Below are 23,199 nucleotides of genomic sequence, written 5' to 3' on the forward strand. Positions count from 1 at the left end.
TCATCAGTTTAAATCATTAATTCATTCATTTTCTGAACCGCTTTATCCTCACTAGGGTCGCGGGTGGTGCTGGAGCCTATCCCAGCTGACTTCTGGTCAGAGGCGGGGTCACCCTGAATTCGTGGCCAGCCAATCGCAGGGCACGAGACAGACAACCATGCATGCTCACACTCATATCTAGGGGCAATTTAGACAATCGAATTAACCTACCACGCATGTTTTTGGAATGTGGGAGGAAACCGAGGAAACCCACTCAGGCCCGGGGAGAACATGCAAACTCCACCATAGGTGGACCAACCTGGATTCAAATCATTAATTCATTTTCTGAACCGCTTTATCCTCACTGGGGTCGCAGACAATGTTCCCTCTAAGCTGCGCGCGTGTGCAATTGCGCACTACTCTCGTCTTCTCTGCACAGCAGCAATCATATGGAGCGCAGTAATTTGTTTTTTTTTTGTTTTGTTTTTTTTACCCCTTTCCCCATGATGTCTCTGTCATTTCAATCCATCCATCAGTCTATCTATCCATCACAGTGAGGTTGCTATCTGATTGGCCGCTGGGTTAAATGCTAAGTGCCAGCACCTGGGACAATCAACTGGTCGCTTGGTATATAAACTCCTCATTTGCCAATTTTCAGCACAGCAGTTCTCCAGCCTCTCTGTGGGTGTTTTGATAGCCAACTTCAAACATGGGTAATGTTGAAGCTGTTTTAATTGCTTTTTGGATTGCAACGTGTTAGTCTTTGCTGTTTTTATCTTTAGCAGGAAAGAAGGTGTTCATCGTTTATGCCCACCAGAGCTCTGGTTCTTTCAATGCTGCCGCCAAAGACGCTGCAGTTGACGTCCTGACCGCCAAAGGCTGTGCTGTCAAAGTGTCTGACCTCTATGCTATGAAGTTCAAAGCTATCGCTAATGCTGAAGACATTCAGGGTAATGTTCTTTTACCAAGTGAAATGTTTTAGTTCTTTTCTAACCTTAACTTAACTGTACAGGTCAGGTTAAGGATGCCGAGAACTTCCATTATGCCAAAGAGACCAAAGCGGCGTGGGAGGCTGGAAAACTGACCACTGACATTACTGAGGAGCAATGCAAGCTTTCTGAGGCTGACCTTATAATTTTCCAGGTAAGACATGGTGTTTACACCAGCTAAGGTCATTACTATAGTACTGACCTTGAATGCAATTTTCAGTTCCCCATGTACTGGTTCAGTCTGCCCGCCATCCTCAAGGGTTGGATCGACCGTGTGCTCACTCTCGGCTATGCGTTCTCCGATGAGAAACGCTACGGTCGGGGTGTCTTCAAGGTAAGCCTTCCAACACATGGAATCTAAAGGACAGTGATATTTGAAGGTTATTTCCCAGGACAAGAAAGCTGTACTGTCATTCACGACTGGTTCTGAGGAGTCCATGTTTAGTGCCAATGGCATCAATGGAGACATGAATGTCACACTTTGGCCACTTCAGGTAATGATCTCTGGTCGGTGTGTATGATATGAACTGACTGACTTTTCAACAGAATGGCATCCTGCACTACTGTGGCTTCCAAGTCCTGGCACCTCAAATTTTCTGGGCTCCAGCTCACCTCCCCTGTGAGGCCAGCGCCAACCTTCTCCAAGCCTGGTGCACCCGCCTTGAGGGTCTACTGGATGAATCCCCCCTGAGCTTCACCCCCATGGACTACTTTGATGGGGAGAAGGGTTTCCGGCTGAAGCCTGAGGTCCAGCAGAAGCAGTCTACTGAGAAGTTTGGCCTTACTGTGGGTGTTCACTTGGGACTGGCTGTGCCACCCAACAACATGATGAGGGCTGGAGTTTGATGTCAAACTGATTTAATAAAAACCCTTAACCTAACTTTGTGGATATTTCTACTCCTTTTCTGATGAATATTTTTGCAGTGTCACATTGGTTTACTATAGTAGGTTAAAAGCAATGCAATTTAACACTGTTAGCCAAAAGTACATTAATGGTTTGCATGGAGCATTAGCTTCATTATTTGTTGTGAATAAAACCTGCTAAAAAGGAAGGTTAATGGAAGCCTTGATCAAATAGTATATCTTTTAGTTAAGCAAGGCTCAATTTCAAATGGACGAGTGCCTAAATACTGACTAAGTCAATGTTTTACATAATCGGATGTGCGTTTTATATGGACATTACAATAACTGCTAAAATAGTTGACCAATTAGGCGGGTCTGCAAGCAAAAGAAATAACACTTTAAATGGGAATGTGGACTTTTAAACACCCATTTGTAGAGTGAGAAATATCGTTTACATTTGCCAAGCATGTGTTCATACTAAATTGCATACTTGGTTCTGGAAGCATTCAATTGCAAAGATGCCATCAAATGGAGGTTGTAATGAGCTTTAACTGAGTTCAAAAAAGTGGTAAAAATTTTCAAATATCTTGCTGTAAAAATTGTATTTGGCAGAATAAAAAATAAAGCCTGTTGGCTGGGGGAATGGTAAAAAAACAAAAAAATGAGCTGTCCCTCCATTTTATTGTAAAAACAATAAAAACTGCGACTGTTATTCTATTTCACCCCATTTTCTTTTTTTTTTCCTTTTTACTTTCTTGTATCGAATGGGCAAAGAGAAATGCATCATACTGTTTTCACATGGAATAGATGTGGGCTATGTTTAACCTTAAAACTATGGGTGTTCCTTATAAGAAATTCTAAGGAAATGATTTGTGCTAAACAAAACAACAATAATTTAGTCCATACTTGAACTACTAATTGAATAAATAAAAAAATCAAGATATCGCATCTTAAAACTGTGATTCGGTGTTTCAATTCAAAAAGGAAAAAAAATCGAATTAAAAACAAGTTAAATGAGCAATACATTGAATATTGAAATTAATTTATAACAAAGACAAAACTTCCTTCACTTCTCACCCATGTTGTGCATCCAAACCTTAAAGGAGACGATCACTCTGTCGCTTGTTGTCTCTTTTTAATTTTCTGCTATGAACCTCCAAATCGAAAGGAAACACACAAAAATCAAAAATACAATATAAACTTCTGAAAATCAAAACACAGTATACTTTATTTTGGGCAAAAACAACAAAGCAGAGCGACCCAAAAACAGTCTGCTTGGTTCTAGTTGCGCTTCAAGACGGCAAAATATGGCATATGACAGAACAGGAGGCTCCCACACGTCTTACACAGTTCACTAGACATACGGAAGCAAAGTGCTCGACGACGAGTCCTGGCTCTAACAACCGCCAAGTGATTTTAAAACGGAGCATGAGATTCCACCATTTTGTAAATCGCAGGCAACCCCCCTCCTCTCCCCCCATCTCAAGTCGACAAATATCCATCTTGCGAATTTCCGTGTCACGAGTACAGTTCAATTTCCCACATTTTCTCGGCAGAAAGAATTTTTGATTCGTGTGTGTCTTTTTAAAATTTAAATCATCTGTAAACATTTTGGGTTCCCGAGAGGAACTACGTTTTAAATCTCAAGTTGTCGAAAAAAAAAAGAAAAAAAACTGGGAAATCCCTATCCGAAATAACACCAATAACACAGGATATGATGTTTACCTATTCACAGGACGAGTAGAAATTTTAACTTGAAATATATGGGCCTTTTCATCTTCCTGCCGTGGGGAAACAATGTACACTGTTTCAATGAAAGCCATGATATAAAGAAACAAAAAAATGGGGGATCAGTGTCTCAGCTTGGGACCCCCCCCCCAAAAAAATAATAATTCAAAACATATAGCGTAAACCCTGTGTTTCCAGGTGAAACAATAGTTAGAGAGTGGGATTTGGGGGGGTGTTTTTGGGTCCTGGTCGGTCGGTCGGTGGTGCTATGTATTATTTTTCTCACCTGCCTTTCTACCACTCTTTTTTTTTCTCGTCCATGGACACACCGCCAGGCCCGAGGGCCACCACCAACAGCAAGCCGCCGATGACAGACGTGGTTTGGAAGAAGTCGTACTTGAGGAAGTCGTGCATGGGCTTGTAGGCGGGGATGTTCCAGAAGGCGTTGAAGTAGACGTTCATGGCGAGCAGCCACACGACCAGGGTGAGCGCCGCCAGCTTGGTCTTGAAGCCAATAGCCACCAAAATGATGAGGGCGGTGCCCACCACGTTTTGCAGGATCTGGTGAAGAGAGGTCCAGGGGTAAAAATGGATTTTATATTCAATGAACTTCCTATTTATATATTTTTTCTTACATACTGAATTCGGCATTTTCATTAGTTTTCAGTCCAAATGATGCAATGACATATTTTTTGCATGCAAGTCGACCTTACGAGTGAGTCACGCAATTTTGAGGAACTGCCAAAACAGAGTCTTAATCCAACAGCACGGAATTGTACCAAATAAAAAAAAATAGCATCTATATTTTCTATTTTTCCCTCAATTGGAAAAAAAGCTATCCGACATTAAACCACATAAGGTTATTGAGATAAGGCTAAAAACTATTTCGGTTTAAATACAGTGATACCTCTACTTACAAAATTAATTGGTTCCAGAACTTGTTTCATAACTTGGATTTTTAGTAAGTAGAGCAGCCCTTTACATAGAAATAGCATAATTTGTTCCTCAATTGGAAAAAAGCTATCCGACATTAAACCACATAAGGTTATTGAAATAAGGCTAAAAACTATTTTGGTTTAAATACAGTGATACCTCTACTTACAAAATTAATTGGTTCCAGAACTTGTTTCATAACTTGGATTTTTAGTAAGTAGAGCAGCACTTTACATAGAAATAGCATAATTTGTTCCTCAAATTTTTTCCCTCAATTGGAAAAAAGCTATCGGACATTAAACCACATAAGGTTATTGAAATAAGGCTAAAAACTATTTCGGTTTAAATACAGTGATAACTCTACTTACAAAATTAATTGGTTCCAGAACTTGGATTTTTAGTAAGTAGAGCAGTACTTTACATAGAAATAGCATAATTTAATCCTTAATTTGTAATACTGGCCACTATTATCCCTTAAAAGATTAGTATTCTCATTTATCATAAAATATGTATGCAAATGTATGTATGGAAGTTAGTGCCACACATACATAGGTTTAGGGATTTCATGCAATACACCTTGGGAGTATTTATGTTGTTAGTAGGCCTGAATAACTTTTTCACTGCTATTGAAAGTTATAAACATGAAATAAATTTCAATCGTAGCTCAATGGAATTTAGTGATCAAGTTTCACCACCGTTAAATCCAGTTTAACTGGGGGGGCGTGTCAGCGATCTGACAAACTCAAACTTTCAAAACCAGTTTTTCCAGTACAATTAAAATTGATCCTTTTTTTTAGATGAGGCAGAAAGCAAATATTGTACGCAAATGTCAAAAGTTAAAACTTCATAGAGAAAGTAAAATTATGTTGTATTTATTCATTTTTTGTGGACACTGAAGACAGGGCAAATGACTATTTATGGTCAATTGTTATTACACACACCTTTACCATATGAATCATGGTATTTTTCATTTTTCATGTTTTTGTATTTATATATAGATATCTCAATGAACATATGTTAAAATGTTAACAAAAACATCACAGAAAAACTATTAGTCGCACATTTTTCATAGTTTGCTTCGGCCCGTGACTTATGTTTTTTTTCCTACTTTGTCGCCAACAGCTTGTTATGCTGTGTTTTTAGGCTTAATATATTACATGAACTAGTGGTTAATTTGACTGTTGTTCCTTTTTTCTTTTTACTTTAACGTAAAATGTTGTATAACTTCTACTCCAATCCAACTTATATATTTTCTTCCCTTTTGTTGTGTGCTAGTGCAACTTTTATGTTTGAAAAATACGGTATTTGATGGTGCGCCACATACTGATTGACTGGGGAAAGGCAAATATTTTGAATTGACATTTGCTGGCTGTATGAATACTTACGGACAAAAGGCTTGTGTCAAAATGGACAAGAGACATGAACATGAGAACCAGCAGGATGCGGCCCCCCAGCTGCATGTACTGCTTGGGCGAACTCTCGCCCATGGACGGCACTCCAGCAAACATGCTCTTCCCTTCCGAGCGCGACTCGGCCAGCAGCAGCAGGAGACCACCGCCCAGGGCCAGGTTTCTACAGAAGAAAGGCAAGGGGACTGTCAAAAGTGAGGGGGGAAACTACTCCCAAATATTCATGTGAACAGAGATAAATGTGCGAGGCCTACCTCATCAAAAACTTTATATCCCATAAAATGCTGTAGCCAATAGTCTGGTGAGAAATACATGAAGATATCTCAGATTACAGTTCCACAAGGTCCACAGTCACTTACTATTTTTTGCTCACCTGTAGCGCTATGATGCCAAATAATCCAAAACAGGCATGTTGTACAAAATTTCTACTCAGGATAAGGATGCAGCCACCTTTTAGGATGCAAAAGTGAAAAAAAACCAACATATTACTAATGATACTTTACAACCACATTGTATTGAACTGTTTACTGGTGCCTTGTGATTGGACCTGCAACAATTAATCGATTCAATAAGAAACAAAGCTTCCAAATAAATTTGACAGCGTAGAATTGTTTAATTAAGAGTGGCGCAATATTTAGTTTTAAAATAGCTTTATATACCGTATTTTCACAACTATATGCCGCATGGCATTTAAAGGTGCAGTTTCTGTAACGAGTGCTATTTCTGTATTTGACACACACAGGACACACCGTTTTTACAGACGCAGCCGGGCATAGCAAAACACACACCAGTTTAAACATACGGACACACGCCAAAAACACGTTTTTAAAAAGGCAACGGAAGCAAAACTGAGTTCGGTTGTACTTTATTTAGCCATTTTACAATGTACTCACGTCATCATCACCCACAAATCCATCAAAGTCCTCATTTTGCGTGTCTGAATTTAACAATTGTCCAAATGAGTCATTGAAAACGCTGAGTTTTATACGTTCGTCCAGGCGGCCACGATCCATTCGCAAATAGTAGCTAGCGCAACTAGCCCGGCGCTACCTGCCACTCTTTGTAAAGCTGTGTTGATGTCGATGTCCACGCCAACATCTAGCGGCAGGAGTTCTTTTGTAAATCCAGCCGGAATGACGGCAAGCACCAAATTAGTGTGCTCGCCGTCATACTGGGTGTATTGACTAAAGAACTATATATCCCAGCAGTCACTGCACAGTACTTTTTCTACGGGGAAAATAGTAGAGTCGGGGGCTGCTTGCCGTAGTTGTAGAGGATGGTGTACCCTATCGACTGATTTATTTTATTTTATCGTGATAACAATTTTAGTATTGGTCCATATATAAAGCACACTGGATTATAAGGCGCCCTGTCTATTTTGGAGAAAATTTAAGACTTTTAAGTTCGCCTTATAGTCGTGAAAATATGGTACTGTATTTTCTCACGTATAAGCCACACCTTTAAAATTGCCTTAAAATCGTTGAATTTTACAATTTCTTGCTTATAAGCCGCACCTGGATCGAAGTGGTATTTCTGAGATACTGTATGAATCAAAAGCACATTATGAGGGTCAATATCATAAGGAAGTTAGTAATTCATCTAGTGATGATTATTTTCTTACTGCAAAACAGAAAATAACCAACAAATAGCAAATATTACTTTTACTGGTGAAAAAGAGAATAGCAACGCTGTAAGTCTTGTGCGCATATAAGCCATACCCTTGTTTCAGTCATCATTTTTTACATTACCACTTCCGGTATAAAATATAATGTAAAAATCAATAATTATATATTATAACAATTTCTAGTGAGTTGTTTATTTATTACAACAAACAAGTGTGTGATGATGTGAAGTTGATGTGTTATTTTCCTAAACGATGTGTGGTTTGAATTTGGCGTTCTAGAAGTGTTGAATAATATTACAGGGATTATACTATCGTTCTTGTGTAAATATTATGCTAATTTGGGATTAGCATAAGGCTACCGCAAGTAACTAATCGCTACGCTAGAAGATACAGTTCATGTATTAATTACTGTTCAATTGTGAATGCTAAATATGTGGCTAGCTAAGAGCTTGTGCTTATTTATCTTACTTATTAGGCTTACTATGTGCTTACTTTTGATATGTTTAATTGTTTAATTTAAGTGTTCAATTCATTTACTAAAACAGATTGTGAAATTGGATATCTTGAAAAATATGTTTGTTCTGCTAAACGGGGTTTTATTTTAATTAGTATTCACCCCAATGTACAAAATAAATGTTATTTTGAGCATAAACACTTGTTTTTTTTGGGTTGTACATTATTGTTTTTATATAATAAAAAATAAATAAAAGTAATAAATAAATATAATTACATTATTTTATTGTACAAAATTACTCTGCAAGAATTTGTTATCCTACTACGAATACTTGATTAATCAATGACTTTAATAATAGATTGCTGCAGCCCTAACTTGTAATGAATTCCTTGATTGTGCTTCTGTACTTGCATGTTATTGCCACGTACTCACCTAGCTGGCCTAATAGATTAATAAGCACAAAGCAGGTCGCCAGGAAGTAACCAGAGTTCCATGTGACCTCAATATAATCCCGCTGGTCGCTCCACTGGAACCACATGCGGATGCCATCTTCCAAGAAGGTGCTAATAAGGCACAGGCGTGCCAGATGAGGCAGGTATTGTTTGGTCACCCGCAGGAACTGTTAAAAAACATAACAAAAACCGGATGGAAAATTTGAAAGCAGCTTACATCAATTTATTGCTTAACCGAAGCTCAAAAAGAGTCGCTGCTTTGGGTTGAGGCAGTTAAAACTGGATTTTAAAAATTCTCCACTCCCAATTTATGCAGATGGAATATCAAATTCCGGGGAACGAGTTTTTCCTACTTTTGGCCTACTTTGCTACGATTAATTTGGCTAATCTAGTGATTGTTTTCTTGGGTTGAAAACATTTCTGAACACTTTTTTGAATTATATAATAAAAAGAAATTGAAATTGTATGAACGGTCACATCTCACCAATTTTGTAAAGTGATATACATTTTTTTCAAAGCATTTTGATTATGAAAGGCAATTCTAACACATATAAATGTATATTACAAATCCAGCAAGAAAATAAAAAGTCCAAAAACCTTCCATCTCTTCAATTTAAAAAGGTACTAAGAATTTTTTTGACGGTCTCAAAAGAAAGCAAATGGCTACACTTATGTAATTTTCCATTTAGAAAAGGAATTTGCCAATCAAACCTCCCCTTTTATAGTTATTCCATCCAGAACAATGTATCAGAAAACACCTGCTTTTTCTCGGCAAAACCGGTTGGGATATCACAAACAGAATTGATGATCGCAGCTAGCGTTCTCGTGGTGCGCTAGTTAGTACGTGTTGACAGAATGACTGTACGATAGCGTGGCAAGAACGAACCGCGCCTATGGATCGCATGCTAGCGGACTACAAAAATCTGTACCTCATTTTGGGGGTGTAACACCTTCTTTTTTGTGGGCATAGCCAAGCCAGCAAATAAAATTATAAGTGGGACCTCATTATAAAGCCTTTTCTGTTACGATTTTTACGATGGAAGTCATTTATTGATTCATTTTCAGAACCGCTTTATCCTCACAAGGGTCACAGGGGGTGCTGGAGACTATCCCAGCTAAATTTCGGGCACAAGGCGAACCATTCACGCTCACACTCATACCTAGGGGCAATTTAGTGTCCCACATGCCTACCATTCATGTCTTTAGCATGTAGGGGGGAACCAGAGTACCCAGAGGAAACCCACGCAGGCCTGGTGATCGGAGAACATGCAAACTCCACACAGGTGGACTGACCTGGATTCGAACCCAGGACCCCAGAGCTGAGGTCGACGCACTAACCATTCAGCCGCCGGGCCACACTTATTCAACCATTCAGCCGCCGGGCCGCCCTTATTAGGGAATTATGTCAAAAATATGGTGTTCTATCATTTCAAAGACACTTTGTAGCATTCAAGCTTCATGTGTCGCTTTGACGCAAACGTGTAGGCCCTCCCACTCCCGGCGGCCACGTCAGCACAAACAGAGCATGTTAGCCAATCAGCTTTCAACAAGTCCCCTCCAAGACTGCAAGGTGAGGCATGAATGGACAAAATGGGAGCCAATCCAAATACGATACGACCAAATAGTCCCCGTTAGGTAGTTTGTTACTTTTTAATTCCCTCCAGTGGCTACGTAACAAATATAGGACAACGTAAACTGAAACAATAGGTGCAATTTTCATCTCAAAAACACATTTGTGCCCATGTGGGAGTAGTTTTATCGTCTAAAAAGTAGCTCGGAAAAAAATACAAGCAGTGCCCAGGAACTAGTGTGAAGGATTGACGTCAACAGCAAACGACTGCGTTATTTTTAAATCGCGTAGTGTTATTTTCGTTATAAAGTGATAATTACAATGGTCGGAACCGTACCTCTTGATACCGGCTATTACCTGGCTTCCCACTTATCGGCACCGTCTGCATCTTGGCTGCACGACAAACAACAACTTCTCCCTCGACCGAAGTGTAAGTGGGTTTTGAAAAAGAGAACGAGAAAGACTGTCGCACAACTGGTTTGTCACGCCAATTAACTCCACCGTGCGAATGAGACTAGTTCATCTGGCTTGTCGGGGAACATTTTAACGTCAAGCCGTCATTCGTCCCTCCCCGAGTAAGAAGGGAAAAGTCGCGTTCAGCGGGGGGCTAGCAGGCGTGTGCTAATAGTTCAACTTGCCTGGTCTGCCACGTCTTCGGCCGTGCTCATGAGATCTTCCTGTCCCATGTTTGTCGACCAAACGGCTGGTTGGTAGCAATAATAAAGGCTTTATCTGACACACTCTGGATGTATTGTTGTCTTTGCTTGTTTGAGACTTTCCTCCACGTTCACGTTACGGACTTGGGAAGATGCGTGTGCCGAAAAGCGACTACGGCTCTTGGCGGTGTGTAGACAGTGAGGAAAGGCCGCCTCCGCCCCACAATGCACCGCGATTTGACGAGACTCAAGCCAGCGGTCTGGTCCTCCTACTCCGGTTCCTCCTCCCCGTCTTTGGCAGCCTTGCCGCTTCTGCTACAGGCTTGTGCCACGTCGGCTCTTCTGGAGTCTGACGCCGTGATTTCATGTGTGTTAGGAAATCCACAAAAGAGCAAATTAATCTAAAAAGCGATTTACCCTTTTACACACTTTTTTAACCTCTACGACAGGGGACCTTTTTGACAGAGAGATCCATAAACAATTATTATTTTCATATATTTTGAGGGCCATACTCAGAATTGAAAAATAAAAATAAATAAAAATGTGTGCATTAATTAATAATTTCACCACTTTGAAAGTAAAAAAAAAAGTCTGGATTCTTTTGACAACATTGTTATGCTGTTGCTAATAAATCAGTATCAATGATATTATGAATGTAGAAGAGTGATAAAAAAACTAAATTATGATCAAAGTGGGCGGGGGGTGGTGCGAGTGGTTAGCGGCCTCACAGCTCTGGGGTTCTGGGTTCAAATCCAGGGTCGGTCCACCTGTGTGGGTTTGCATGTTCTGCGTGGGTTTCCTCAGGGTACTCTGGTTTCCTCCCACATTCCAAAAGCATGCATGGTAGGCTGATTGGACACTAAATTGCCCCTAGGTATGGGTGTGTGCATGGTTAAATACATTTTAAACGTTTTTTTTATTAAAAAAACGTATCAACTACATTGCTGGGGAAAACATGTTTAAAATTTTTACTAATTTATAGCCAATTTAAAGTACTACACGCTCCGGTGACTAAGTTTATCGAATGGCACTGAAAGAAAATGGCCGACAAGGGTTAACGCCACTCCCGTTGGAACATAGCATTTAACAATCTACCTCTATCTATATGGGTTATATCTATGTGCGAACTATCCAGTCAGTGGCTGTTTCCGATGTAAACAGACCAAATCATGGCGTCCACCATTGAGAGTTTGCTAGAAGCCATCTCCGACACAGAAGACCCGATTGAAGAGCTTCAATGTCTTAAAACTGCACTTTCATCCATACCCGCAAGCTCCTTGGGCGACATTGTTAGTGGACGTCGCTTCGAACCAATCTTTTCCTTGTTGTACTCAGATGAAAGGTTAGTGTGACTATGTTTGCCTTCTCATTGTTTGGGTTAACGCACTTTCATTGGTATTGTGATCGTGTTGTATCGCAATCCAAGACTATTTTGAGATTTACGTTTCTGTAAAGTGCAAGGAAATTACTTTGTGACCTACATTTTTTTATATCCATGCATGTGTATGTATATATATTTCAGCAACACGCTTATTTATTTATTACCTATTGATTTATGTCTAAAATGTCATTTCCTGCGTCTGTATTCTCACCCTCTTGCTACTGTGACAGTAAAATTTCCTAAATACGGGATGAATAAAGTTATCTAATCTGATCTATTAAAAAAATGCATTCTAGAAGGCTCTCAGAACCCCCCTAAAAATCCAATTAAAAATGAAGTTACAACATGAACGATAATTTGATCCATTAACACAATGAGAAGCCCGTTTATATTTGTGATCAATTATAATGAATTTGAAATCTTTTAGGCCAAATCACAGTCCATTTATGTATATTTATTTTTAAAATCAAATGATCCGCACATCATGAAATTCATGCACTTGACATTTGATTTCCAATTGATATAAGATGTAAACAACCTAACAAATAAAATTCCAACCTACTCATCAGTTTTCATCATTAATATTATTGAAATCATCAAAAGTAAACTATACTTGTGCACAACTCTCGTCTTGTCTGTGCACAGCAAATCATATGGAGCGCACAAAATAAAATCCATTTTTTTTTTTTAGCTGTGAGGCGGACGCGTGAACCACTCATTCGCTGGGCTGCCCATTCATAGATATTAATCATTACATTTTATTATTACTACATCATTTATGTGTAGTAGACATGCACCTGCTTATGGCAGGTGTGATACTGGTGTGTACCCATAGCGAGCAATGATGATGTTGCTCACACCAGTACTCAGTGTGCACAGGGAGGTTGTCTTTCTGCCCAGACAAACAAAAAATTAGAGGGAACATTGCTTACCACAGTGGTGACTCACCAATGCTGTCAGCTTCAAAACCAAAGACGTTGGCCTGGATACAACCATTCCAAAACATGCTGCAAAATCACAAAAAAATGAAGTATTCGCATCCACAAATTAGCAGCGCAACCGCCAACATCACAGCATATTGTTAGAAAACTGAAATCAAGTCATTATTGTTTGACTCCCGTATTGCTAAAAGCTTGATTTTTCTTCCACGAATGTTTATGATTAAAACATGATGACTGACACTAGTATTGACAAGTTACAAATTGACAGGGAACAAGTGGAGCTGTGCGTGGAAATCCTCCAGCACATCTTAATGGCCTGCAGCCCCCTGCAGGTAGCTCAAGACTACAGAGTGGAGCTGCAAGCGGGTCTGGAGCACCCTGACAGCAACGTAAAAATCCTGGCTTTGACTCAGGTAAGCAGCTAATAGGCACCTCCAATCATAATTACCGTATTTATTTGACATTCATGATAGGCTGTTTGGACACTCTAAATTGCCTCTAGGTATGAGTTTGATTGCAACTAGTTGTCTGTCTCGTTGTGGCCTGTGATTGGCTGGCGACCAATTCAGGGTGTGCCCAGGTGGGATAGGCTGCGGCACCCACTGTGAACCTTGTGAAGATATGAATGGTCTAGCCTGTTTAAAGGCACGTCCATGCGAAGTAAAACGTAATAAATGACTTGATTTGGCGAAACTAAAGACTATTGTTAACATGGTAACATCAGAACTTGGTATTGGCTGATCCTAAAAATCAGGTGACTTGGAATCCAGTGCAAAAATATGTGATTGGGACAAATCTACCAAATACTACACATTTGCGCACTTTCAAACATTTTTGTAAATACTACTTTAAAATTTGCATCTATTGAGTATAATATTATTATGATTCTTTTATTTCTTAAATAATGACTCCTTTATTTATACATTATAAATCACGTGTCAAAGTGGCGGCCCGGGGGCCAAATATGGCCCGCCGCATCATTTTGTGTGGCCCGGGAAAGTAAATCATGAGTGCCGACTTTCTGTTTTAGGATCGAATTAAAATGAAGAGTATAGATGTATATTAAATTTCCTGATTTCCCCCCTTTTAAATAAATAATTGTAAAATCAGAAAATGTAATATACAGTGGTATCTCGTCATACGACCGCTCGTCATACAAAATGCTCGTCTTACGGGGGAAATTTCGATCGAATAAGTCGCCCGTTATGCGGTCAAAATTTCGTGATGCGACCAAGCCAGGTCTTTTTTGCATATCTTTCGTGTATAACAATATTTACGAGCACGGAACTAATTAATTCAGACGAGTTTCTCCTAGGACCAGGAAACGCACAACGCGCATGCAAAAAGAGGGATTTCTGGGTAATGAAGTATACTCCTGCACACAAAACCAAAGGCAATGGCAACCTTTCTCAGAATAAAACTTCATTACCCACAATCACTACGTGGGAAGCTCAGCTATGTCATTTCCTGTTATTCTTTCTTAGGAAAGCTCCCGCGATCGTTTTTTAAAGACTATTTCTCGTTGGCAAGTGGTCGTGCGTTATCCTATTGTGAGGACATTTGTGTGCATCATTTTGGGAATATTTTGAAGGCAATACAACAGCAAACAGTCCATCGATAGCGAACGTGAGGCGTGGCAAACCGCCAACCCGAAAAACGAAGGTAACAAAAGATTACAACAAAATTAGAATTCAGTTTTGTGTAAAGTTACATTAAACGTATGTTTGAGTGTCTGTATATATTAACCCAAGTTAATTTAAATTTGTTTGTTCCGTTTACGAGTGCGTTGTCGTGGAAAAAAAAAAGGAACCCCCTGCCCACGCCCCCAAACGTCTCTGTCTCCCGTCGGCGAAATCTGCCCAATTTTTGTTAGATTAAACACATTTTATTACTATTAAACCACTAGTTATGTGTTACTTTATTAATAGATGGCGAATTAGAAGAAATAAAACATTTTTTCCAATCCAATATCCTGTTTTTGGTGTTTTTTCAGAGGGCTGGAACGAATTAATTTGTTTTCCATTCATTTCAATGGAAAACGTCCGCTCGAGTTACGAGAATCTCGTCATACGAGCTCAGTTCCGGAACGGATTAAGCTCGTATCTCGAGGTACCACTGTACATCTATACTCTTCATTTTAATTTGATCCTAAAACAGAAAGTCGGCACTCATGATTTACTTTCCCGGGCCACAAAAAATGATGCGGCGGGCCAGATTTGGCCCCCGGGCCGCCACTTTGGTGTAGATTCTAACAAAAGACACAATTTGACTATCACTGGTTAGGTGGGGAGAATGGGAGATGACCCGGACGCCACCGTGGAAATCCTCAACAGCCGCAACGTTATGGGAAGTGTGATCCGCTCCATTGAGGAGGAAAACATGACGGTGGCCAAACAGGTATCCAGAAGTTTGACTCCATTATAGGGCCTTTATTCCTTCTAATTTTGGGCAATTTTACCCCAACGACTCTTTCCGCAGGCCATTCAGGCTTTGTCCAGACTAAGTCGGTCACCAACCTGCTTGGAAAAACTGTTCCGGGGCGAATTGCTGAACGTTCTGAAGAATGTGATGACCGTGAGCGACATCGTCCGCTACAGAGTCTATGAGGTACGCCAGAAAAAAAACGCAATGTTTGGAAATAGAATACAAATTCCGACCTGTGAATGGATTTTCCCACTTTGCTGAAGTCTTGAAAAGCAGTTCAAAGAATGATTTTTCCCGATCGCCTATGCGGAAACAGTTGTATTTTGATTTTCGATTTGTCACCAGCTGGTTGTGGATGTGGCGACGATGGGCCTCGATTACCTCTCGTTCTGTCAGGTGATATTAAATGACCTCATCGCTGAACTGACGGGGGACGATGTTTTGATCAGGTAATAACGCACATGAAAAAGTCATTTCTTTCATGATAACTTTGCATAATCATGATAGATGTGTCAAAAAGGGTCGTTTTAAAATCTGGAAACCTCGGTTAAGGCGTGTCTTTTTTTCAGCCGAATTTCCGTGTATGTCGGATTTCATTGTTAACTTTGAAAGTTCTATCAATATACTCAATATAAAAAAAGTCAAATGAAAAATGATGATGCTCTATTTACCATTATTGCTGGGTGGTGGATGAAGGCTTTTCAATTGTTCTTTTGAAACTGAAAGCACAAAATACGACCACTGACGGCTGTAGACGACGCCCACAAAAGCAATTCGTCCACTAATCCCTCCCTCTTTCAGGCCAGTCAGACAGTGGGCCAGTGGTGTCTTTAGGGACAACCTGAAAAACAAGGCACTCAAAACATCAACAATCCAACATGAAGCTACAGGCAACCCAATTTGTCATATTTGAATTACGTGAAATGGAAGTTGGGGCGGCGCATGAGTGGTTAGCGCGTCGGCCTCACAGTGGGAGACCTGGGTTCAAATCCAGGTCAGTCCACCTTTGTGGAGTTTGCATGTTCTCCCCAGGCCTGTGTGGGTTTTCTCTGGGTACTCCGGTTTCTTTCCACATTCCAAAGACATGCATGGTAGGCTGATTGGACACTCTAAATCACATGTGTCAAAGTGGCGGCCCGGGGGCCAAATCTGGCCCGCCGCATCATTTTGTGTGGCCCGGGAAAGTAAATCATGAGTGCCGACTTTCTGTTTTAGGATCAAATTAAAATCAAGAGTATAGATGTCTATTAAATTTCCTGATTTTCCCCCTTTTAAATCAATAATTATTTTTTAATCATTTTTTTCTGTGTTTTTAGTTCAAAATTCATTTTGTAAAATCGAAAAATATATATAAAAAAAGCTAAAATAAACATTGTTTTAGATCTATAAAAAACTGAATATTCAGAGATTTTAATCCAGTTCTTTTAATTCATTTATAAAAAAATCTAAATATTATATCTAAAATGGTCCGGCCCACGTGAAATCAAGTTGACGTTAAAGCGGCCCGCGAACCAACCCGAGTCTGACACCCCTGCTCTAAATTGTCCCCAGGTATGAGTGCCATGGTTTAACTTTGGTCTAAATGGAGAATATCTTAAAAAAATATAAAATAAATCAATACTCATACTTTTCAGGGCCACCGCCATTGAGATGTTGACCATTCTTTCCCGTTGTGGGCATGGTCAAAAGTTCTTAAATGATGAGGGCGTCATTTTCAAGTTTTCCAACATGATCAAAGGCGCCGACGAGGATCCTTTCTCCTATTTGTACCTCCCAGGTAACAAATCCTCCGCCATGTTGCTCACAGCCTGAGCGTGTAACCGCTGGATGCTCTCCGCAGGTCTTGTGAAGTTCTTCGGCAACCTGGCCGCCGCACGCAGTCCACAGAAGGTTTGCGAGGACTACCCGGTGTTTCTAAACAAAGTTTTTGCGATGGCCTCGGGCCCAGATCCCGCTATGGTTGGTGTGGCTCTGGACACGTTGGGATTGCTGGGCTCCACAGTGGAAGGGAAGCAAGTTCTGCAGAAAACTGGTGAGTTTATTTCAAGGTTGCAGTATTTTAATGACAAATATAAAATACTACTCGAAAGGTCCAAGTGTGGAATTGTATTATGATGAGCTAAATTCAATTTCCAGCATGCAGTCTTTTCATGGTGAAATCCTCAATACAGTGGTACCTTGAGATACAAGCTTAATGCGTTCGTATGTCGATTTACTCGTAACTCAAATGAACGTTTCCCATAGAAATGAACTAAAAACAAATTGATTCGTTCCAACCCTCTGAAAAAACACCCAAAACAGGATATTGGATTGGAAAAACATTTTTATTTGTTCTAATTCGCCATCTATTAACAAAGTAAGAAATAACTAGTGTTTTGATAGTACTAAAATGTGTTTACTAATACTAAAATTAGACGGATTTCGCGGAGGTGAGAGAGAGAGGGGGAGACCTTTTGCACGGCAACGCGCTCGTAACATAACATATTTTTTTTTAAATCAACTTGGATTACGATGCAGACACACTCAAAAATAAGTTTAATCTAACTTTACACTAAACCTAATTCAAATTTAGTTTAAAAATTTGATACCTTTCTTCTCCTGGGTTGGCTCTATTTGCCCCGCCTCCACCCTGACTTTCACATGCAACCTATCGAGAGTTGTTTGCTTTTGTATTCCATTCAAAATATTCCCAAATGATGCACACAAATGTCCACAAAGACAGTGGCCATGATGTTCTTATGGGCAGCCTCTTACGTTCGCTGTATGCTCGTATATCAAAATGTGTCTTGTATCTCAAGATAGATATTTGCTCAAAATTTTACTCGTATCTCAAATTGCCCGTATGTTGGGGCACTCGTATGTCGAGGTATTACTGTACTTGTGTTTTGGAGGATTGAAATGACTGAGTTGAATGACACTGTTTCACGGATGAGTTTTTTTGTGTGTGTTTTTTTAAAGTGAATGACACAAAACTTGTTTGGAAAGATCCAAGGGTCAAGTTGTAATAGGAGTGACTGAATTGAAAGAAACTTTTTCACAAATGCAGTTTTTTGCAGGGAAATATGTATTACGTGTGCTTTAAATGATCCAAATATGGAGTTTGTATTACGATTAACTGAAGCATAAAAGTGGCAAGTCTCTTCATCTTTTCAAGCGGCTTTGACAGGTCGTTTATGTTAGCCGAGACTGTCGGTACTACACTTTGATCCTGCTGAGACCTTAACGATTGGTAAAGTGGCAGTGTGGCGGTAAAATGAGACATTGTTCAGGATCCAATAAAATCAGCTCAATTGAATACAATCTTTCTCACCTTGTGCCATTAGGTGAAAATTTTAAGTCGGTGTTGTTAAGGATGAGCCAGCTTTCGACCTCCGGCGCCACCGAGCTTCGAGTGCGCTGCTTGGAGGCCTTCTCGCAACTCCTTACACTCCAGGTATGTGAAATGCAAGTTTTCCTTGGTTGGGAAGAGAAATGTCTTTTGTTAAAAGTTGTTTGTACTCTCTTAAGCCAGAGCAGCAGACTGAAGACCTCCTGGCGCTGACCGAGACCTGGTTTTGCCTTCTATCCAAACGCCCCATTGACACGATTCGTGATATCAGCACTCAACCCATCCCAGAGCTGCACTGCGGCGCCCTGCAGGTTTTCTCTGTAGGCACTTTCTTAAATCATTACTTACAGTAAATAGACAACCTCTCTCAGTCCCGACACGTTGTCATAACAGTGAAAGTTGGTCGAATCTGGAATGAAATGAATTCAGAAACAGTTTCATTAAATTTTACCAACAACGAAATGATATCAGTTGACGGATTAATGTTCAAGCCTAAATAATTTCTGTCATTCTCATCGATTTGACAGTCGCCATTGTCATTTTTAAACTGTCTCAGAAGCTTGTTGAGAGGAATTCAGTCTATGCACGACTTTTCACTCATTTTGCTCAGCCATGAAAAACATAGTTGGGGGTACACACTGTTTTCTTGTCAAATGTATCGATAACTTTTTCTATTCTAGGCCATCGCCGCTCAGTCGTGGGGTCAGAGGATGATGGTGAACACGCCCGGTTTCATGGAATTCGTCCTGGATCGTTCCACGAGTCGAAGCAAGGAGGCCAAAGATGCCAAGTTTGAGCTGGTGGGCGCGCTCTTGAGTTCATCCACCGCCATGGATGTACTAGGCAGCCATAACATCATCGCACTTAAGGGCTACCAGAACGAAGGACCTTACCACGTGTCGGCGGTGGCCGCCGTCGACATGGAAGGAGCCTAGAGATGTCAACTTTACACACACGTGCCACGTTATAACAAATGCATTCTCAAAATGAATAACACTGCAGGATACGGTGTTATCTTGGAAATTCATGGACTTTTTGGCACTTCCCTATGTTGAAAAACAACTAATTCTGCAAGTGTGAATATCCTGAAATTAAGACTCCCATACATACATGCAGGCAAGGTACACATAGGATTAAAATAAATACTATAAATGTTCCCAAAAGTGTTTCAAGTGTCTCCTTAAGGTGTTTTTGCTTTCTGAAATTATTATTTTTGCCCAGTTATTGTTAATAAACAGGGTTCAACTATTGCAAAAGAACAATGAGTTGTTTCATCTTACTTGAATCAAGAATAACATCCACGTCAACAAAGAATCGCCTAAGATTAGTTGGTATTATTTTAGAACAAACGTTATTTATTGTTCATAATCTCTATAAGAGAACCATTAAAAGCACGAGATTATAAAAATGAAGATAACGAAGTACAGTGCATAAATGATGGGGGTAGCGCTAATGTGCAAACTGGCGTGGTTCTTGACGAATAACACAAACCAACGAAGAAGTCCATACCCGGAAGTTAATGAAAATCTCCAAAGGCATGTCATGTCGTCCTTATTGCTTCACTAGCATCACCTTACTCGCCCGGGTAGATTTTAGTTGCCTACCTGCGCATTTTACTAAATAATAATAATAATAAACTTAATAAATAAATACCATCGCAAAGTTTAGAAATTTGATGACTACTTGGGACGAGAAGGATGGATCAAGATCAGCAACTGAGAAACGTAATTATTTGTATATTCCATTTTTTCTAACTTTATTTTTATTTATTTTATAGGCATTTGTTCACTCAAACGCTAGCAGAATGCCCACCTTGGATGCACATTTTGTCGGTTCAAAATCAAATGCAAGATTACATTATTATTAATTTTCTCCATTAATTCATGCACTATATTTGTTAGGGGTGTAACGATACATCAATATGGACCGATTTGCTTTTTGATGAACTCCTATCGAATTCGATCCAAGGTCAAAACATTGATTTATCATTAAAAAAATAATAATATAAATATGCCTATTTGTCCTTCAAATGTCCATTTTTTTAGCAACACAATTGTCAAAATGTAGGCACATGCAACAAAATAGGGAATGCAAATGAAATGTGTCTAAATATAATTAATTACGGTAACAAGACAGAAACAGTAAACAGAGCATTTCTTAAAAGGGGAACGACCAGGGTTCACGTTAATGCTAAAAAATATATTATTTAATGGTTAGGTTATTTTTTACTGGATGAGAAATCAGTATCAGCGAAACATTTTTTGAGAAAAATCAAATCTGATTAAAAAAATCAGCATCGTGACATCCTGAATTCCATCTATATTTTTATTCCTTTAGGGGAAAGGTAATTGATATATCATATTAATTCAGTTGTAGCCCCTTGAACCCAACTTAACACGACATTTTCTCTAGTATCCTTGTCTAAAAAAATCAATCTATCGCTTATTTGTAAAATTGTTAGCCAGATGCAACCCTAATTTTCTGTGGTTTTAATGTTTTTGTTTTCTGCAGCTGCGAGATTTTCTTCTGGTCTACAACCGCATGACGGAGATCTGCTTCCAACGGTGCACCAGAAACTTCAACTACAGGAACCTCACCATGGATGAGGTAAGGATCTGTTCCTACTGTGGCGAGGTAACCCACATTTTGATATTAATGTCAAAATTTAAGTCAAACTACTTAGTATAAAAAAGGAAAATACATTAAAATTTTAAAAAAGGATGCCATAGTTACCATTATTGCCTAGGGCAAGGGTGTCAAACTCGGGTTGGTTCACAGGCCACATTAACGTCAACTTGATTTCATGCGGGCCGGACCATTTTAGATATAATATTTAGATGTTTTTATAAATGGATTAAATCCCTGAATATTCAGTTTTTTGTAGATCTAAAACAATGTTTATTTTAGCTTTTTAAAAATATATTTTTAGATTTTACAAAATGATTTTTGAACTAAAAACACAGAAAAAATGGATTAAAAAATTACAATTATTGATTTAAAAGGGGGAAAATCGGGAAATTGAATATACATCCATACTCTTCATTTTAATTTGATCCTAAAACAGAAAGTCGGCACTCATGATTTACTTCCCCGGGCCACACAAAATGATGCGGCGGGCCAGATTTGGCCCCCGGGCCGCCACTGTGACAAATGTGGCCTAGAGGTATTTGCACTGTTTGTGTTTTTAATGGTTTATAAGCAACCAAAACAATGGAACACGACTATTTCCACGCAAATAAAACAAATCCGGTAAGATGCACGGTGGGTTTAGGGACATCCCAGAAAACACAGCACTCACCACATCAACATTGCAACAAGACGCATACATGCAACCCGGTTTGTTAGATTACCCTACATATTTTTAGTCTACGCGAAGAGAATTATTTTTTACTTTGACCATTCACGACCAATGGTCTGTGTGACTATTTGGCGACGAGTTTTTGTTTAAAGTTGACAACTTCAATTGTGTTTTTTGGGTGGATTTTGCAGGAGCACTGCGTGGACAGCTGTGCAGGGAAGCTAATTCGCACCAACCACCGTCTGATGGCCACCTACGTGCAGCTCATGCCCCGCATGATGCAGCGACGCATGGAAGAGATCGAGAAGAAGGCCGCCGAGAACGCCATGCAGGCGGAAGCCGCCGGCTCGCTCGCACCCGAAATCCCTCCCGCCATCACGCCGACGCCTGGACCAATAGAATCTGCGCGAACGGCAACTGACGATGTCCAAGTTTCACCGACGGACACGTGAATACGCTACCGAGGGAAAACTGTAGGAGGCGTCGCGCCTTCTCGAAATGGTTGAACTTTAATCGGAGCCACTTGCAATCTTGGCGGCTGCGTGCTGTGCTTCGTTAATATTTTTATGTGTGATTATAATGCAACCGCAATATCATAATAAAAAAAAAATCAATTTAAATGATTGTCTTCTGTTTATTTGTAACACGCTAAAGATTAGAAGGGACTTAAATTTCTTAACCCTTTATAAGGGGAAGTCTACAAAAAACTATCCTTTGACATTTCACATGTCAGTTTCCACTGTGAGGAACATATTGAGAAATCAAATCCACAAACACATTTTTCAAGTGGTGGTTACAATGGACATTACTCAAAGTTTATCATTAGCTCAACTTACTGCCAGCCTGGTTTAGAGACGATGTATTGTTGTAGTTAGTAAAAGAGGGAAAATTATATTATAATTCCTGCCCAGGTTTTGATATATAAGTAAAATTGCTGATCCAAATACCCGATTTGTCAATGAAAATTGTTAGTATGTCAAAAAAACCCACCTTTTCTCTATCTACACAGAAATTATCTTTAGTGTTAGCACAGTTCCATTCACATTTAATAAAGAAGCAGCCTATTTAACTGCATTTTATTACATATTTTGAAAATAAATTCACATACGATATATGACAATGAAATGGGAATGTGACAGAATAACCGTCAAAACAGTGCCGCTTTTTTGTTGAGTTTTTTTTAAACTGGT

At 39.6% G+C, this 23,199-nt stretch overlaps 4 protein-coding genes across 5 annotated transcripts; 3 read left to right on the forward strand and 1 right to left on the reverse strand.

The window, feature by feature from the left end:
• The first annotated feature begins 568 nt into the window (after positions 1 to 568).
• On the forward strand, positions 569 to 1,848 carry LOC144090899 (NAD(P)H dehydrogenase [quinone] 1-like). Its single transcript, XM_077622807.1, has 6 exons — positions 569 to 692; positions 762 to 929; positions 992 to 1,122; positions 1,189 to 1,302; positions 1,361 to 1,462; positions 1,515 to 1,848. Exons 1-6 carry the CDS (start codon positions 689 to 691, stop codon positions 1,812 to 1,814), a joined length of 819 nt encoding a protein of 272 aa, XP_077478933.1. The 5' UTR covers positions 569 to 688; the 3' UTR covers positions 1,815 to 1,848.
• Positions 1,849 to 3,012: 1,164 nt separating this feature from the next.
• On the reverse strand, positions 3,013 to 10,958 carry surf4 (surfeit 4). 2 transcript variants are annotated; one of them, XM_077623052.1, is made up of 6 exons: positions 10,620 to 10,958; positions 8,392 to 8,578; positions 6,255 to 6,331; positions 6,136 to 6,179; positions 5,858 to 6,044; positions 3,013 to 4,100 (listed from the first exon to the last, which is right to left on the reverse strand). In XM_077623052.1, the coding sequence occupies exons 1-6, from the start codon at positions 10,665 to 10,667 to the stop codon at positions 3,834 to 3,836; spliced, it is 810 nt and encodes a 269-aa protein (XP_077479178.1). In that variant the 5' UTR covers positions 10,668 to 10,958; the 3' UTR covers positions 3,013 to 3,833. The 2 variants fall into 2 exon arrangements, with proteins under 2 accessions (XP_077479178.1, XP_077479177.1); XM_077623051.1 differs by lacking the exon at positions 10,620 to 10,958 and adding an exon at positions 10,319 to 10,515.
• An 805-nt stretch (positions 10,959 to 11,763) lies between these two features.
• psmd5 (proteasome 26S subunit, non-ATPase 5) lies at positions 11,764 to 19,649 on the forward strand. The gene is made up of 10 exons (XM_077622694.1): positions 11,764 to 11,979; positions 13,228 to 13,372; positions 15,243 to 15,356; positions 15,438 to 15,566; positions 15,729 to 15,832; positions 17,018 to 17,160; positions 17,224 to 17,415; positions 18,707 to 18,816; positions 18,891 to 19,031; positions 19,392 to 19,649. The coding sequence occupies exons 1-10, from the start codon at positions 11,807 to 11,809 to the stop codon at positions 19,644 to 19,646; spliced, it is 1,506 nt and encodes a 501-aa protein (XP_077478820.1). The 5' UTR covers positions 11,764 to 11,806; the 3' UTR covers positions 19,647 to 19,649.
• A 514-nt stretch (positions 19,650 to 20,163) lies between these two features.
• timm10b (translocase of inner mitochondrial membrane 10 homolog B (yeast)) lies at positions 20,164 to 22,576 on the forward strand. The gene is made up of 3 exons (XM_077622977.1): positions 20,164 to 20,435; positions 21,223 to 21,318; positions 22,201 to 22,576. Exons 1-3 carry the CDS (start codon positions 20,409 to 20,411, stop codon positions 22,459 to 22,461), a joined length of 384 nt encoding a protein of 127 aa, XP_077479103.1. The 5' UTR covers positions 20,164 to 20,408; the 3' UTR covers positions 22,462 to 22,576.
• Positions 22,577 to 23,199: the final 623 nt, after the last annotated feature.

The sequence above is a fragment of the Stigmatopora argus genome, chromosome 16 (assembly GCF_051989625.1).
Source record: "Stigmatopora argus isolate UIUO_Sarg chromosome 16, RoL_Sarg_1.0, whole genome shotgun sequence".
In the NCBI taxonomy this organism is placed as follows: domain Eukaryota; kingdom Metazoa; phylum Chordata; class Actinopteri; order Syngnathiformes; family Syngnathidae; genus Stigmatopora; species Stigmatopora argus.

Coding starts and splice junctions, on each gene's coding strand:
- surf4 (XM_077623051.1), bottom strand. CDS start 10,369: ATGCAGACGGTGCCGATAAGTGGGAAGCCAGGTAATAGCCGGTATCAA. Junction 6,332..8,391: donor TAATCTATTAGGCCAGCTAG/GTGAGTACGTGG, acceptor GCATCCTAAAAG/GTGGCTGCATCCTTATCCTG. Junction 4,101..5,857: donor TTGACACAAGCCTTTTGTCC/GTAAGTATTCAT, acceptor TCTCTTCACCAG/ATCCTGCAAAACGTGGTGGG.
- timm10b (XM_077622977.1), top strand. CDS start 20,409: ATGGATCAAGATCAGCAACTGAGAAAC. Junction 20,436..21,222: donor AAGATCAGCAACTGAGAAAC/GTAATTATTTGT, acceptor TGTTTTCTGCAG/CTGCGAGATTTTCTTCTGGT. Junction 21,319..22,200: donor GGAACCTCACCATGGATGAG/GTAAGGATCTGT, acceptor TGGATTTTGCAG/GAGCACTGCGTGGACAGCTG.
- LOC144090899 (XM_077622807.1), top strand. Junction 1,123..1,188: donor CTGACCTTATAATTTTCCAG/GTAAGACATGGT, acceptor TGCAATTTTCAG/TTCCCCATGTACTGGTTCAG. Junction 1,463..1,514: donor TCACACTTTGGCCACTTCAG/GTAATGATCTCT, acceptor ACTTTTCAACAG/AATGGCATCCTGCACTACTG.
- psmd5 (XM_077622694.1), top strand. CDS start 11,807: ATGGCGTCCACCATTGAGAGTTTGCTAGAAGCCATCTCCGACACAGAA. Junction 15,357..15,437: donor ACATGACGGTGGCCAAACAG/GTATCCAGAAGT, acceptor CTCTTTCCGCAG/GCCATTCAGGCTTTGTCCAG. Junction 15,567..15,728: donor TCCGCTACAGAGTCTATGAG/GTACGCCAGAAA, acceptor ATTTGTCACCAG/CTGGTTGTGGATGTGGCGAC.